At 36.2% G+C, this 18,434-nt stretch overlaps 1 protein-coding gene across 4 annotated transcripts in view; it reads left to right on the top strand.

Annotated features, from left to right (window-relative positions):
- The window catches only part of TOX (thymocyte selection associated high mobility group box), a 296,392-nt gene that overhangs the window by 230,700 nt on the left and 47,258 nt on the right, over window positions 1–18,434 (top strand). For all 4 annotated transcript variants that reach the window (XM_081071100.1, XM_081071099.1, XM_081071101.1 and 1 more), the window contains one exon: window positions 14,332–14,613. In XM_081071100.1, the coding sequence (XP_080927226.1) occupies window positions 14,332–14,613 (282 nt within the window). The remainder of the gene's footprint in view (window positions 1–14,331; window positions 14,614–18,434) is intronic.

Genomic DNA, 18,434 nt, shown 5'->3' with positions numbered 1-18,434 from the left:
CAGTTACAATACTGCAAAATGATTACTGAGAGGAAAATTCATGCTCTTGAAATACTTCAAGATTTGCTATAAAAAGAATATATGTATTGTTTCATTTCGAATCAGGTATTTAACTGTAGCAGAAGGGTGGGCTAGGTAGTCTAGAATGATCTTCAGCAAGAATTAAAATAAACAACAACAACAAATACCAAGACACTAAATTAAAGTCAAATTTAAAAGGACACCTGCTTTCCTGGGAATTTTTAGACATTTTACTGAAATCACTTTACCCAGATTACGGGCATGATTATTTATAGCTACTGCTAATTTAATTGAATTCTAATTAGAAAATATCGCTCTGTCAGGACAGGGGCCACATCAGAATCATTATAATCAACACATATATTCATCACCCTCCTGTGGATGGACCCTTTGTAGACCATTTTTAAAGCTCACGATGGGACCTCTTTTACTTTGCTTCAAGGTCAACAGCTCCCCAATGTCTGAGCCATCCACCACTTCTTCAGAGAGAACAGGTGGGAGAGATGCCAGTTAATGATTAAGCAGGTGGCAAAAGTTGTCTTCATCAAAATTTGAATGTAATGTGTAGAAAGCTCTGCTTTTCTGTTAAAAGTTACTGATGCCAGCTCTCATTTACACATCAAACATCCATTTAGTCTTTTCCTATTAAAGGGAAACATTTTTTTAAGCAAATTATGTCCACTCAATGCTTAGTCCCTACAAAGTCTGTTTTTAAACTCCTCATGCTTTCTCTTTTTGTCTCAGAGAGTTACAAAGCTTTCCTATAATTAATCCAGGAACCCAACCCAGGCCCACAATGAGATTTATGTATCTCCATCTCCTCTTGCAGAGTATTTTGTTGTTTTTTTTTTCCTTTGGATAACATGTTTCATTAACAAGTGAATGGCACTGATTGACAAGTGGAGCAATGCAAAGAAAGGTTTTGATCAAAATGTTTGAGTCAATTGTTCCATGAAAGCGTAATTTATATGGCAATATTCTTAGTGAATGAAATGAGTGTTGTAAAGATCCAGATAAAAATGAGTACTGTTGGTGTGCCCATAAATATTTTTTAGGACCCAATGAGAAAACCAAAGTTATTTTGAAACATTAGGCCCATATTTGTGGACTAATAAAATGGTCTTTCTGCTAATATGACATCAAATGTTAGTGTGTTTTATTGGCTTCTTTCAGTTAGAACAACTTGGTACTTCAGAATATATTCTGACATATAGTCTTGAAACTACAGACTATGTCTCTACCCGTCTTAAGATTCAGAAGATGAAATACTTATCTTCTAAAATCAATTGCTAATTCCCAAACAGAAATCAAGTGATCAGATTACACTTAGTCATATTTTGAAAGACTGATTTGATTGTATATTGAATGTTTAAGGTTTAAAATTATTCTTTACCTTAGTGGAAAAGCCACATAATTATTTTATTTTTGTTCAATTTTGTTTCACATTATCTTAGGCAAATCATTACTTTTATGAAAACTTAGCCCATGTAGTGACCATCCAATTATCATGTAGAGTCCAGTGATAATCATATTGCCTTATTTCCATTTGTCAAATGTCTTGCTAAAAGAAAAATCATTCTTAGATCTCAGAGATGCTCACTGCAATTTCAGTGCAATACAGACAGACTCCTTGTTGCAGCATTATTTGCACATTTCAGTCCCATTTGTGAGCTGTTAGTCCCTTGCACAGAAGTCACACTCCTTCCTCTGCAATTCTATAGTGGTGTGTTTTCAGTTACAGGAATTAATCCTCTCTGACTTGTATATAAAATGTCTTCCTACTCTGTGAGCTCTTCAAGCACAGGGATAGTCTTATCTGTCTTTTTTCCCTAAGACCTTTCATAGTACCAAGCACAGAGTAAGTGTTCAATAAAATGTTTCTAATTGAATTTCCTACCCAAGGAATCAGTGCATTAAATTCAGTCATTCTAAGTTCTGGCCTCATCTTCCCAAGCAAGTTTTTCCAACCATCCTTTGTTAAAAGAACTTCTAAAAGCATCAAATCATACATGGGGTCGATAGCAGGGGCATCATGATTACCATATAGGCTTTGAGGTTAGGCAGCCTGCAATAAATTCCAGCCGGTCCGCTTGTTAAATAACTGAAGCATTCTTTCTCTAGGCCTTTGGCTCTTCATGGGTATGGTGGTCTCACTTGGTTATTGTGAGGGTTAAAATAGGCAATGCATATAAACTTCTTAGTACTTGATATAAAAGGTGGGGCCAATAAGTACTTGTGCTTGATATAAAAGGTGGGGCCAATAAGTAGTAGAACCTTTAATAAGAAAACTTAAGACCACAAATACCAAAGGCTAGCTAGTACTGAGCTGTTGAGGAGACTGATCTATAGACAATTACCTGCTTGTTAAGTATAGACCAGTTCAAATGGACTGTGCTAAGTGTAGTTTCCTGGAGAAACAGATTTGAAATGTGAAAGGTATATGTGCTATTTGTAATAATCAATACCTGAATTTGTTTTATGTCATCATCAGACCGAGTTATAATCATGAAGAATTATGATTTTTCTTTTACTCTGTAGACAATTATTATCTAATTTCAACATATATTTGGTAGATGTTAAATTGTAAATGATGGATAATATAAATTCTTAACTTTAGTTCTTTAAAGTTAGCCATTATTAAAACCTAATTATTGATTAAGTGAATCTGTGTTAATGGAAATTGAAAGATCAAAAAAAATTGAAGATATTTGTCCAAATTAAAATTAGGACATGTAGCTTAAATATTCTAAATTAACATGTGTGCTTCTATAATAATAATCTTATTATCGCCAAGTCACAGGATAGAGTTTTAATTGTGACCTTTATATCAGTAGAAGCCATGTATTTGGGATTAAAAACCTACTGCTTTAACTAGTCTAGTTAAAAACTATGGCTTGATACATTCTGGACTTCAACTTTTATAAAAACCAGAGAACACTTCTAATAACACTTTTCTAATTTCATGGTTCAATGAACAGTCAGTAAAGATTTAAATAATTCAGAAAGAAAGCCTATTCTCTTTCTTTATTAGAAGTTTGAGTCAAGCAAATTCTTTGACATTTAATAGGTTTTTAACCCTTTTAATAACTTTTTATAATGAAATTTATTGGCAGTTGTTTTAAAGAAAGGGTTATTATATTAGCATGAGTAGCAGTCAGTAGTTTATATGATTGGTTTTGAGACCTTGACCTTATATCACTTGAAGTGTATAAGAGCATAAATGAGTGAACAATATTAATAGTAACTAAATTAGTTATATCCAGAAATATAGAGAGTATATATAATTACTTCATCCCATTATCTAACATGCTATAAAATTTTTTCAGACAAATATTTGAGTCTTTTAATTGTTTTAAAGAAGCTTAAGGTCACTTACAGAGTCAGACACTTTAAAGGAACTGAAAGACATTGTAATTTTCCTAGACTGATTTTACCAAGCTATTAATATACTCAATAGAAGAGGATTCCCAGCCTTTTCCTATCTTAGTTTCGTGCTATTTTAATGGTTTATAATATATTATTAAAAGGATTATTGGAAGATTTCCATAATGAAATACTAATTTGAAATTGTACTTTTCTTCAGGTCCCCAATAAGTTGAGTGCATACAAATATTCTGCACAGGGAAGCTATCTGGCCCAGGCAGAATATAAGGTTTTAATTTTGCTTCTTGAGATGTACTTTTAAGTGAATGTCATGTGTAGCTAATGATTTAAGAGCCTCTAAATGAACTCAAATATCACTTTTCTGAACTGATGTTAAGAAGTCAATATTCCACTTGACATCTCCACTTTAACTAGCATCCCATTAACATTCCAGTAGAAAGTATGCGATTCAGTTAAATTTTCAAGTTTAAATATAGTATAAAGAATCATTTTAGCTGACTTGTAGGATGCTATAAATATACAGAGCTAGTTCTTGTAGGTAAACCACAACTCCCATAGGGCATGTCTTATAGCATTTCCCAATTTTCTCATTACCTATCCTTCCAATCCATTCTTTTTGTTTCAATGCACACAATCCTTTGAAAATGTTCTGAAAATAAGGCACATTATTCAATCCCTTCCCTGGGCACATCAAAGCAGAAGAGATGTGAACAGACATTAGCATGTTTGAATACACTTTAATATAAGATTATAGCCCGTGAACAAAGCACTGCCTACCCTTTGTAGTGCAGATGCAAAAGACATGTTCTATATGAAAAAAGGGCTTCGTTGACCCTAATCACAGTAAACCCAGAGCAGACTCTTAGACTCCTATTACCAGAGGTGTAGAGTTTTGTAAAAATGGTTAATGCATATGTTTTGGGAACCAGAGGGTGTACCATAGGGTCCCCCAAACCTTTATAAATAAGACAGGGCTCTTAGTCCACGAGCTTTCATGTTCTGCCATTAATTGGAACTATGAGAGAAGCTCCATGTCAGTTAACAGTTGAGTGTGCCTGTTGCACATTTTTGTGTTTCCTTCATTGGAGCTGGGCAGAGGAGCCTTTTCAAGGGTACCCTGAAGCACAGTGTCAAGCTTGGTAATATTGATGTTGATAGCTTAACGATAACAGCAGGAGACATAGTGTTGTCATGAAGCCATCAGAAATGGGTGCCTCAGTGTGAGTAAAAGATGTCCTTCCATCTGTATGATGAAAAGGCATAATTACACCCCCTAACCTCCTAGCCCTCATTGTGAACCAAAGGAGAAATTATATGTACAGAGTTGATGGAAGAGTCAGTGCTATACTGTGAACTTGAATACCTTTTTATGTATTACATTTTTTTTTTTTTGAACTTTGTGTATACCAGTTAGTCTAACAGCCTTGATCAGGGCGCTATTAAAATCCAGGTTATAAATTCATCCATTTTCTGGGCTATATACTTTCTCACAGTGAAACCCAGTGCTCTGTGACAAGCTGCCCAGGGAAGCTTGGGTAGGGAAGCTTATCCCAGGGAAGGTCTCCACAAATGCAAGCTTTTGCCTACCAGAATGCTTGGCTACAATTACCTCAGTGGTTCTCTATGAACTAGAACTACTCAGGGAAAGAGGTGAACTACTCAGTATAATAACAAAAGAGACAGCATCTTCCACAAAAGATAATGCATATGAGCAACAGCCACAAAAATAAGATTACATTTGACAAAGCATCTTCTGAATCTGGATCCTAGTTAATCCTTACAATAGAACTTTAAAGCAAGCATTCAGGTCAGTACACGTCTCTCATATTTGTCTCCTTAAAACTTATCGCTATCAAACAAACTACCTCAAATACTCATTTATTATGTGATCTATTTCCCTCACTAGAAAGTGAGCTGTATAAAGGCAGGGATTTTAGTGTATTTGGTCACAGTGTTTTGTGTGGGACCAAGAGCAGTGCCTGGAACAGAGTAGGCACTCAACAAATATTTATTGTTGAAAATTGTTATCATTGTTTGCAGAGATTGGGAGAGTAAGACAACTCATTAGAGACAGAGGCAGCCTGTTGATGTCACAAGCAGGATTCCCTCCACTATAGCACGCTACCTCCCATCTAGAAAAAAGGAATCAAAGAAAATAGTGTAAAATTGCTTTTTCAGTTATATATGTAAAAATGAGTCCAGATGCATACACCAGGGCAACCAAGATGCCTCTTTTTAGGGGATGTGACAGAAATAGAAGTCGAGTCCTGTCAAGGAGGGCCAGTATCTGGCAAGGACACTGAGGACATTGGGAGTTTGGATTTCCTCCCTCCCTCTGTGGCTTTCTAATATTCAATGTCTGGTCTTTGGTTCACCCCTGGGAGAGTATATAAAATATTAATTAATTAAATTAAAATTGGCTAAATGATCTTTAGCCAGTGTAATTTTTAGCCGTGAGTTTTAAAACTATCGATGACATTTTCCTCTAACACATCAAATTGCTTGAGTAGTAAGGGCCTCATTCATGGAAAAGGCCACAACAAAAGGAGAGGCCATGGTTTGAAGGAGGAAGGTGGTCAGGCATTAGGGAAGTTCCTGTGAGTATAAGCATTTTTTGAGGTGTTTTTTTCTGAGTGAGTTTTTTGAGATGGTTTTAATCTTCTCCAAGGATGGTGGTTCTAGAGAGTGCTACATCCTTCCATTTGGCAAACATCTAATGAATTGTGCTCCTGAGTTCTTGCGTTCCTGTAATAATCAGTTTTACAGTGACCATTTACTCTAACTAAACTACAAATATTCCATTTTAGTGTATTGTAAAGAAATTTGAGCCCTATGTGTTCATATCGTCTTTTGGAAGAAAAGTAGATTCCAAATGTTAAATCAAAAACAGTTTTGCCTTGGGAACTTCACAGTTGAAATCAAGTTTTCATGACCCAATGATAAAAATGCATGTTCATGAAAAGGTCCAGTCTTCCTTTCAGCCTTCTTTTTCCTAATCTTTAAAAATATATCGTGCTTTGCATATGTATTTTTTAGACTTCCCCTCTTGTGGCATCAATTATCAGCCTTCAATATCAGAAGTCTAATAGCAAAAATGTTAAAGTTTATTTAAAGTACACATTTTAAAATAATAAATAGATCACAGAAGGAGCTCACGTAGAAACAATTTATTTAATTTGTTTGGACAACAAATAATTTAGCTCCCTCTTGGAAATGCATTTAGGAAAATAATAAATAAAATTTGATAATTAAATTTACCCATGCATTTGTTCTGGTATATACATTTACATATTAATTGAATTCCTGGCAAAAACTATGTAATCAAATTGGGGACTTAAGTAATATCAACATTTACATTCTTCTCATAGACTCTTAGAGTGCATTATTCCTAAGAAAAATGGAACTGCTTAGCCTTCCTGGCCTGATTAATCATGCAAGGCTGGATGGGCTACCAAAAGCAAGGCTCAGAAGTCTTTATTTAGATGCTAAGGACGGTATGTGTTTGATAGTGTGTATAAAAGGGACCAGGAGTATGCACTTGTCACAGCCTAAGCCAATAGTCTCCTCCTAGCCCTGGGGAAAGCACTCAACAGCAAAGGGTGTCAAATGCTGACAGACAGGGGTAAATGGAAGGGCTTCAGAGATTCCTCACGTTCTCTTGTTCCTGCTGAAACTGGCAAACTTCCAGGCCTCGCCTGCAAAGACCACAGAAGCAGCAGCTGGTGAGCCACATTAGCAAATAAGGCCTCAGGCCTCCCCATGTTCCAGGCTCTGTTCACCAACTGCTATTCACTCAAACAGCTGGATCAGAGCGAGCCAAGATGTCGTTAGGGTTTTATGTGTACAACTGTTTTGATATGGATTGTCTGCTAGAGGCAGAGATAATGATAGCTTTCAAGGCTCGCATGTCTGACTGGGAAGGATGCTGGTATTTGAAAAAAAGCAAACAGACTTGGGAACGATTGTGAAACACACCGTTGAAAACATTGAAACACAAGCCTTCAGTTGCTCTGGTGCCATTCAAGTGCGCAATTTTAACACTGGCCTCTGATACAACAAATATTGTTCCAAGGATTTTTATTTACTTATTTATTTATTTATTTGGTATTACAGTTACACCAAAATGTTACTCATTTTTAAAAATAATTCGTGATGAGCAGGCTGGGTGCTTTTTTTTTCCCTTTTCAAAGAAAATCAAAGAAAAATAAAGGGCAAACACATGCTGAAATATGTATCAGATTGGGTGCCTGGAGTTTCCCACGTGAGGGCTATCCTCAACTTGAAATTCTTTTCGCTATAGGTAATTGGGCAAGAGAAGAAAGGAACATGGCATTAGCATGAAGCCATGACCTGGATTACAAGGCAGGTCATGAAGGAGAATATATGATATCTGCTTTGGTTTCCTAATTGATTCCTAATTGATTTTAACTGAACTTCTGCTTTCCATTAACTGGAATAAAATTTTGAAGGAACTCAAATGAAACTTTCTCTTCATCATCATAATCCCCCTTCATTATTTTAATTGACATTTTTAGTTCCCATCATTATAGAACAATATCAGTCCTCAATTACAATCTGTAAAATTTAAGGAAACAGTTCTGATTTTCAAAAAAGAAATAAATAAAATAAAATCTAGTACGTATTTTCAATGTGTTGTGTTTCCCCAATGGGGAGATACATATAAAGAGCCATTCAAAACTAAAATGCCAATGACATGCAGTACTTTTGACTGAGATAAAATGAAATTCACTGGGCTGGAAATCAACAAACTGAGAAATACACATGTTAGAATGTACCTTTGAGACATTCGAGTCCTGAAATTTAGCAAATGCAGTTCCCAAAAAAGCAAAGATATGTAATATTATATATGTGAAGCCAATGCCATCAATCCTAATAATACTTGGCCGACACATCTATTCAGTATAGCTCAAGAAATATGTGTTTAGTAACTACGATGTGCCAAGATATGTGCTAGATAGTAGGGCCATGATGGTCAAGAAAATAGATTCTATCCCTGCTTTTTTGAATTTATGTCTGTTAGGGCATATCAGTTAAGATTAGATCCAGTTGCATTAATAGAAAAGTCATAATAACAATGACTCTAAGAAAGATAGGCATGTACTTCCCTTTCACATTAAAGATTCCCACAGTAAGTACATAGTCCAGGGTAATCAGACACTCAAGCACCTTCTTTCTTGTGCCTCCAATGTCCTAAGGATGATGCCTCTTGGTCCAGGGCATTTTCCCAAGCTTTCATCATCACTCCTACATTTTTGCCAACAGAAAAGAACAAAGGAAGGTGAGCCCTTCCCTTTAGGGAGATTTCTTAGAAGTACCACACAACACTTTTACTTACATTTCATTCGCCAAAACAGGGCCACGTGGACATACAGAGCTGCAAAGCAAGCTAGGAAATGCCCTCTGTTAACTAGCTTCTTGGCTAGACAGCTAAATTTCGGAGGTCTGTTCCTCAGGACAAAAGTATAATGAATGTTAGAGGGTCCAGCTTCAAGTTTCTGCCACAAAGGAAAACAGACATTATTCAAATTTTCTTTTCATGTTGTGACTAATGCTACATGAAGTTCACAAGAAAAAAGAAAAAAAAATCAAATTAGTTGCAGTTGCTTTATACATGTAGCATTTTTATCTTCATTTTATGTGCTGACACAGCAAATGTTTTTTGAAAGTTGAAATTTAATTAGCTGTGTACTAATCAAGATTATTGTCTGGAAGGTATGCACACAGTAAACTGAGAAATTTAAAAGTGGTGTCCCCAGTGTGAGGGATATACATGATAAACGTCTAAGTATTACTTTGTTTTATGCACCTGAAACTAATAAAAAAAAAAAAAAAGAACAACAACAATGAAAAAAAGTAGTGTCCCACAAAGAAAGTATAAACAAAATGTTCTGGCAGTTCAGAATTAAAAGGTTCTTGAAGCTCTGTAGATGAGCTGACTTTTGAACTTAACTTTGAAATATATTTAAGGTTTGGGTATGTAAATATTATAATGGCATCATGGAATTGTGAAAAGAACACAGATATATGTAAAACAAGCATGTTTCATTTCTGCTTTAATCTCTATTGACAGAGAGATAGGAGATCATTTAACCTCTCCTGTTCTCAATGAACGTGTACAGAACAGTCATTCCTATAGAGCTGCCTCAAATGGGAATTATAAGACTCAGTAGGTAAAAGCAGTATGGAAACCACAAATCACTGACCAAAGTATAGTTTCTTTTAACTGATTTTTAAAATGTAATACAGCAAATGCTCAGAAAATGAATGCAAAAAAGAACAGCATAGACAAAGACACATGTTCAAGCAGGAGAGACACAGGCAAAGAACATAAATTAATTGGGTTTGGCTGAACAATAAAGTATGTGAAGAATAGTTATAGGGAATAAGGTTTATTTGGAACCTTTAATGGCATGCTGAAGAGATTGGATTCAATTTGGTAGACAGATATCCTTGGGAAGTTTTTTAGCCCGTAGCTCATGAAGATTAATTTTTCAGTACTCTTCAGGGTAGATGTGAAGAGATTCTTTTTAGTTAAGTAGCTATTGCAAGTGAAGAAGTAATGAAGGCCTGAAATACATGAGTGGGGATGAAAGAAAGGACAGGAGGAAGGGGTATTTCAAAGTAGAATCAATGGGACTCACAAGAGTTTGACAAAAAAGAACAGAATCAAATATTCTATAATATTTTGAGTAGAGATGACACAGGGAGGATGAAGGTGCTATCAACAGAAATTGGACACATAGCACAAAATAGATTTGAGAATGAAAACTTGGTTCATGTTTCTAGCAGGGTTGATGTTTAAGTAGTGGTGGTGTCTAATAGGCATTTGCAGAGTTTAGACCTGGAGTTTAGGTCAGAAATGTACGTTTTAATTTAGAACATTCCCAATTAACAAAACCATGATGACTTTTAGTTGGGTAGAAGAAATGTGACTCAGAAACAGAATGTTAGGGAATCTTTTGGGGTGGAGGATATAGGAGAAAGAGACATTAATACAGGGGTCAAGAAGAATCAGAGAAAACAGCACTGGTTATTAAGCATGACTTATGTGAATTATTCACGATAAGTTAAAATATCGGGGATATTTCTTAACTAGGGAAATAGGAAATAATAGTTTGTAAGTTGAGGTTTTGTTTTTGATAGCAATCAATATCTTTCTAAAAGGAAGCCAATGATCAAAACATTTGCTTATCTTCATGAGCTAACTACTCGTTCTTTTTTTGTCAGTAACCAGACTCCATCCAGTTTGATTTTCCCCATATTGTCTGTTAGGCAGTGATTAATACTGCACGGACTCCTGTGAAAGCAAGACAAAATGGAGAATCTCCTCCTTCAGAAATGTCACCACAGGTGTTAATATTTGACTATTTTTAAGTGCATCTGAGAGCTAAGAGAGGCATATGCTCTCTAATTTGTGCTTGCACCCTCCAGATAGGAAAATTGTTCTTTGATTTGGTGTTAAAGCTGCTGTCTGCTTGGCCTAACACCACTGGTGATACGATATTTTGAACTAATGAGTCTTGAAAAAGAGGTACCCTGTTGAGTACTTCATTGTCCCTACCCAAATTGATTTTTTAGCCCTCTTCAGCCATGCCCACCTCTTCCTACTAATACTACAAAGGTGACAATATGAATTTTAGCACTCAAAGGTCTACCCACAACTCTAATTCACATGACAAAACAATAAAAAAGATTACAAAATGGTGAAAGAGGTAGGTGCTATAAAATGAGATTGCTTTAGACTTTTGAAGACCCTTGGTTGTAGTCATAAATTTAGAAATTGTAGGTAAGTGAATTTAAAAATCATCCTATGCAATAGCATGTTAAAACCATGATATTTCTGAAAGAGTGAGATTAAGAAGTGAGCTCCAAATGGATAAGTTACAAACTGCTCATACTTTGTGACTGGGGATTTATGTGAAGGAGAAATAAAGATATCAATTAGCTAAATACTTTTGGAAAGATAATTGTGGGGACAAAACCCCAAAAAAAACAGTTTCCAGGCTCTCGGCCTCACATAGAAAGGTGCTGGCTCGGGTAGTAAATGGCCATCAACTGTGATCAGATGCCAGCAGCTGTGGCTAGTTGGCCGTCAGCTGTAACCCGTAGGCCATTGGCCACTAATATAACTGCTGTGGCTATGCTAGCAGGAAAGGAATGGGGGCTAGCGAGAAGATGGTGGCTGGCAAGCGCGGACTGCTGTTAGGCAGATTATGTAGATCCTGCTTCCTGTGTCTCCAGCCCAGCCGCCAGCGAGAATATATTGGTTTGACTCCCCCATCTATGGCTCCGTGGGTGTTCCTGTTTGGCCTTACCGTGTCCTGCGTTCTTGGGCGGGGAGTGGGAGCTGAGACCCTGCACGACAAATGGCGCAGCGAGCAGGGTCCCCTGCGTGACAATAATTTAGTTAAAGTATGCCTTTGTTAGTAAACATTTTTAATTTTCAGAACTATGTAAATGTGTCTTTCCACAAACATGTATGTTTAATCATGCATGTGAGTGCTTTATTTGGTGCATTTGGAGAGGGCAATGCCTTGTGTAGGACAGTGCCCATTATGGGCATCCATCACTGTGCCCACAATGAGAGAGCTGTTCTACATGCTAATAGTCAGAAAAACACACTAGGACTTCAGGACATTAGAGAGTAGGCCTGAAAAATTCAGTACATACTGCCTCTTCTGTGTATTTTCAAAAGTCGGTCCTAATTTTTACGGAACCATCTGTCAGTAACACAATTTTAAGAATATCTGCAAAAGCTAGTATAATTTCCTATGAAAGATCAGATTATAGAAGATATGGGAACAGCAAAAAAGGAACAAAAACTGTTTTGGTAAATGTGAGTGAAGGCAACAGGAATGGACTAGATAAAACAATCCATTTGAGAAGATAACATTTGACAAGGTGTTTTGGATTATCTTTAATTAACTATAAACTCTCTCTGGGATACATAAAATGTTGAATCACCTGCTTAATACAGTAGGAAGTATCAAAGAATTGAGAGATGTAGATTTTAACTCCTATTTTGTGGTTTGGGGAAGTCATTTAACCTCTGTAGGCTTTATTCATTCGTTTATTCATTTATATTTATTTATATACTACAGACATTCAACAAGCTAGTACTATGGCCTGTCCCTAAGTTTACTCTTCTATAGACTGAGAAAATGTCACTAAGGGTGGTTGAAGCTGTAACATGTATCACTGAATAGTAATAACTGCTTAATGAGGGACTTCATAAAAAAGGAGAACTGTGAGCTACTTTTGAAGGATTGGAGGAATATAGTTTAAATTATAGACAAAAGTGTGGATTTGCACCGGGAAAGCAGCAGGTACAAAACTGTGGGCCAGCATAAGCCCTCACCAAAAAGAGCCAGATTCTAGGATGCCTACAACTGAATCGGAAGATGAAGCAGTAGTAAGAGCTGGATTCTATAATATTTTGAGTAGAGATGACACAGAGAGGATGAAGGTGCCATCAACAGAAATTGGACACATAGCACAAAATAGGTTTGAGAATGAAAACTTGGTTCATGTTTCTAGCAGGGTTGATGGAAGGGTCTGAAGGGGTGAGATTGACTAACAGGAGACCCTGGGAGAGTCTGAAGGAGTGAGATTGACTAATACGAGACCTCATGATGAAGGTAAACCTAACACAGAGAGCATAGGCAGACACTTGCTCAGTCACAGCTTCAATTTCAGATGGAACTGACAAGGTTAGTAAAATGACTAGAGAGCATTGGTAGAAAATGATTTTATTACCAAAAGAAAAAAAAAAGCGTATGACTAAATTACTTAATTGACCTTTGTAGTCTTTCTATGTCATTATAACATTTGCAGGCAGGTAATTACAAGGCATTCTGATAACCAGGTGGATTTTTTTTTTAATGAAACCAAGAAAAGTAACATTATTACTTTTATTTTTTAAGTTATAAGATGTAACTTTAACCATATATCCCTTCACTGTCTTTCTTCTTTTCATTTTTTCTTTTCTCCCTTTCTTGTTTTATAAACCAAAAACTCCATGAAATCTCCAAGCACCTTCAGAGTGAAAAAACTGAGCTGCTTCTATAAGCACCACCATATTTCCCATTATTTTAAGCTTGAAAATGCCAAAGAAACATTAAGTGAAATCCACCATACTCCACTGTACAACACATTTGACCTCTAGATATGTTAAGAGCTTCATCCTCCAATGCTTTTAATTCTAATCCTTGCAGAGATGAAATTCATTGCTTGAATTACAAGAGTGAGTCTCATTAAGGCTAAAAAGCGGTGACCCAGATAACATAATGGATTAATAGAGTGACCTTGCAACTTTAGAGCTACACTTTCAAATCTGACTGTGCAGTCAAATCATTTCAATAGTCAATTAATCAATTTGTTAATACCAGCCTGTAAGTTTTCTGAGGCTGGAAGTTAGTAGATCATTTTGGCCAATGCTAGCCGGTGTAGGATTAAACTCAGAACCACAGTACACTTAAATCCTAGAACGTTTCTTAAAGAATCAGAATAAAAGAAATAGGGTTTCACGAATTGCTATGAATGCTGTAATCACTAATAATTATGTAATTTGACACTCTAATAAGCATCAATATTTTGAAACTTTTACCATAAATATCTATTAATGATATATGTTAACATTTCATTAATGAAAGACTGGAAGTATAATTAATCAGCTCTTGAGTAATGAAATGTGATATTGATTGAATTCTCAAATTCTATTCTTTTAGTAACAGCACCGTTATGTACTGTTAGAATTATTCTCCAAAGAGAGGGGTGAGGGAGGGGTGGAAATGTGTATAGTTCAGCAGGACATCCCACAGAATTTTTGAAGTCTAAGGAATATTTTTAAAAAACTTTTCCAGAGACATTTGTGAAACATTATTCCAACCCAATTTTTTTATACAGATGCAAGATATACGGAACCCAGATGGAACTCAATATAGCTCCCATCCTCAGATGGCAGCCATGAGACCAAGGGGTCAGCCTGCAGACATCAGGCAGCAGCCAGGAATCATGCAGCACGGCCAGCTGACCACCATCAATCAGTCCCAGCTAAGTGCTCAGCTGGGCTTGAATATGGGAGGCAGCAGTGTTCCCCACAACTCACCGTCTCCACCAGGAAGCAAGTCTGCAACTCCTTCTCCATCTAGCTCAGTGCATGAAGATGAAGGTGATGATACCTCCAAGGTAGGACTACGCTGTTTTTAGAACACGTAGAAATGCTTGTTGCCTAAAAAAAGTGTTCTTTGGCACCTTCCTTGACCTTTGGTGGGTGCAAATTTATATCATCCAAATTAAGAAACACCAGTGGGGAGAATGTATTATTTTAACGAAGCATGAGGTTATAAACTGAATAAATTGAATCACCTGCTTGTCCAATCACATTTTTAAATCCCTAATAAATCCTTTAACGACAGATGTATTAACCATAAAAGTAAGTTGCACCCACAAAATATAGGGTCTGTATAATGAGTAAGGGAGAAGTCTCATAGGACTTAATATCCAAAACCAAGCTGAATTCACCACTCATTCAAAAAGTTCAATTTCAATTTAAACATTTTATTTTAAGAAGGCATCATCCCAGGAATACAATGATAGATGTCTTTGTGTGTGTGTGTGCACGCGTGTGTGCACGCACACGCTATCGTTAGATGAAATCTTTGAGATCATCTAACCCAACCATTTCATATTGAGGATGAGAAAAATAAGGGGCAGGGATATTAGATGACTCCTTTCCAGAAGCAAAAGCCTGGCTGTTTCATTCCTTACATTTTGTTAACCCCATGACAATATGTTTTTCTGACTGCCTTTGTCACATTATCTATATAGGAAGATGGGTCTTAAATATCCTTAGATTGGAAAATCAGCTGCAGAGGGTGCTTAGTTCTGTAAAGTATTCAAGGCAGCTTTTTTAGATGATTACACCAAAACAAAGGGCATTCTCACTAAAAAAAACCAAAATTATCTCTTCATTGCCTTACTTATCAGCCACGTATCTTCCATATTTGTTCCAGAGACAAAGATTCTTATTCTGAGTTACTATGAAAAACACTTACGTTTACATGAGTACTTCTAATTCCCACTCTTTTTTTTAATTTATTTGGGTGACAACTGTTAGTAAAATTACACAGATTTCAGGTGTACAATTCTGTATTGCATCATCTATAAATCCCATTGTGTGTTCACCTCCCAGAGTCAGTTCTCCTTCCATCACCATATATTTGATCCCCCTTAGCCTCATCTCCCACCCCCCACTCCCCTTACCCTCTGGTAACCACTAAACTATTGTCTGTGTCTATGAGTTTTTGTTTCTCATTTGTTTGTCTTGTTCTTTTGTTGTTTTTGGTTTATATACCACATAGTGAAATCATAGGGTTCTCTGCTTTTTCTGTCTGACTTATTTCGCTTAGCATTATACTCTCAAGATCCATCTATGTTGTCACAAATGTTCCTATATCACCTTTCCTTACCGCCGAATAATATTCCATTGTGTATATATACCACAACTTCTTTATCCATTCATCTATCGAAGGACATTTTGGTTGTTTCCATGTCTTGGCCACAGTAAACAAAGCTGCAATGAACATTGGAGCACACGTGTCTTTATGGATAAATGTTTTCAGATTCTTTGGGTAGATACCCAGGAGAGGAATTGCTGGGTCATATGGTAATTCTATTTGTAATTTTTTGAGGAACCTCCACACTGCCTTCCATAGCAGCTGCACCAGTCTGCGTTCCCACCAACAGTGTATGAGGGTTCCTTTTTCTCCACAGCCTCTCCAACACTTATTACTATTTGTCTTGTTGATGATAGCCATTCTGACTGGGGTGAGGTGATATCTCATGGTGGCTTTTATTTGCATTTCTCTGATGACTAGTGATGTTGAGTATTTTTTCATATATCTATTTGCCATTTGTATGTCCTCTTTGGAGAAATGTCTCTTCAGGTCCTCTGCCCATTTTTCAATTGGGTTGTTTGTTTTTTTCCTGTTGAGTTTCATGAGTTCCTTGTATATTTTGGATATTAGCCCCTTATCAGAGGCATTGTTTGCAAAAATCTTCTCCCATTCAGTTGGTTGCCTCTTTATTTTGTCAATGGTTTCTTTTGCTGTGCAGAAGCTTTTAAGTTTCATATAGTCCCATTCGTGTATTTTAGCTTTTACTTCCATTGCCTTTGGAATCAAATTCATAAAATGCTCTTTGAACCCAAGGTCCATAAGTTTAGTACCTATGATTTCCTTTATGCAGTTTATTGTGTCAGGTCTTATGCTTAAGTCTTTGATCCATTTTGAATTAATTTTGGTACATAGTGACAGATAGCAGTCCAGTTTCATTCTTTTTCACTTGGTTATCCAATTCTCCCAGCACCATTTATTGCAGAAGCTGTCTTTCCTCCATTGTATGTTTTTAGCATCTTTGTCAAAAATTATTTGTCCATATGTATGTGGTTTTATTTCTGAGTTCTCAATTCTATTTCATTGATCTATGTGTCTGTTTTTCTGCCAATACCATGCTGTTTTGATTATTGTAGCTCTGTAGTACAAGCTAAAGTCAGGCAGTGTGATACCTCCAGCATTGTTCTTTCTTCTTAAGATTGCTTTGGTTATTCGGGGTCTTTTGTGGTTCCAAATAAATCTGATGATTTTTTGTTTTATTTTTTTTAAAAATGCCATTGGGATTTTAATGGGGATTGCATTAAATCTGTATATTGCTTTGGATAATATGGCCATTTTAACTATGTTGATTCTTCCAATCCATGAGCACGGAATGTCTTTCGATTTCTTTGTGTCTTCTTTAATTTCTTTCAAAAATATCTTATAGTTTTCAGCATATAGGTCATTCACATCCTTGGTTAAGTTTATTCCAGGTATTTTATTCTTTTTGCTGCAATTGTAAAAGGAATTGTTTTTGTATTTCTTTTTCTGAGATTTCATTGTTAGTATATAGGAATGCAATGGACTTCTGTACGTTGATTTTGTAGCCAGCAACTTTATTTTATTCGTTGATTGTTTCTAATAGCTTTTTGGTGGAGTCTTTAGGGTTTTCTATATATAGCATCATGTCATCTGCAAAGAGTGACGATTTAACTGCTTCGTTCCCAATTTGGATGCCTTTTATTTCTTTTTCTTGCCTGATTACTCTCGCAAGGACTTCCAACACTATGTTAAAAAGCAGAGGTGATAGGGGTCAGCCCTGTTTTGTTCCTGAACGTAGAGCAAAGGGCTTCAGTTTTTCACCATTAATTATGAGATTAGCTGAGGGCTTGTCATAGATGGCCTTTATTATGTTGAGGTATTTTCCTTTTATACCTATTTTATTAAGTGTTTTAATCATAAATGAATGTTGTATATTGTCAAATGCTTTTTCTGCATCAATTGATATAATCATTCTTGTCCTTTATTTTGTTTATGTGATGTATCACATTGATGGATTTGCGAATTTTGAACCATCCTTGTGCCCTGGGGATGAACCCAACTTGGTCGTGATAAATAATATTTCAATGCATTGTTGTATTCAATTTGCTACAATTTTGTTTAGGATTTTAGCATCTGTATTCATCAGAGATATTGGTCTGTAGTTTTCTTTTTTTGTGTTGTCCTTACCAGGTTTTGGTATCAGGGTAATGGTGGCCTCATAAAATGTGTTAGACAGTACTGTTTCTTCTTCAATTTTTTTGGAAGAGTTTGAGTAGCATTGGTATTAGATCCTCTTTGAAGGTTTGATAGAATTCACTAGTGAAGCCATCTGGTCCAGGACTTTTGCTTTTGGGAATGTTTTGGATGACTGATTCAATTTTGTTACTAGTGATCGGTCTGTTTAGATTTTCCAGTTCTTCGTGGTTCAGCCTTGGAAGGCTATGTTTCTAAAAACTTGTCCATTTCTTCTAGGTTTTTGAATTTGGTGGCATATAGTCCTTCATAGTATTCTTGCATGATTCTTTGTATTTCTGTAGTGTCCGTGATACCTTCCCCTTTTGAAATTCTGATTTTGTTAATTAGTGTCTTCTC

Source organism: Rhinolophus hipposideros (assembly GCF_964194185.1).
Source record: "Rhinolophus hipposideros genome assembly, chromosome: 13".
Taxonomy (NCBI): domain Eukaryota; kingdom Metazoa; phylum Chordata; class Mammalia; order Chiroptera; family Rhinolophidae; genus Rhinolophus; species Rhinolophus hipposideros.
The sequence above is the reverse complement of the archived record's forward strand: the minus strand, read 5'-3'. Positions and strand labels throughout refer to the sequence as shown.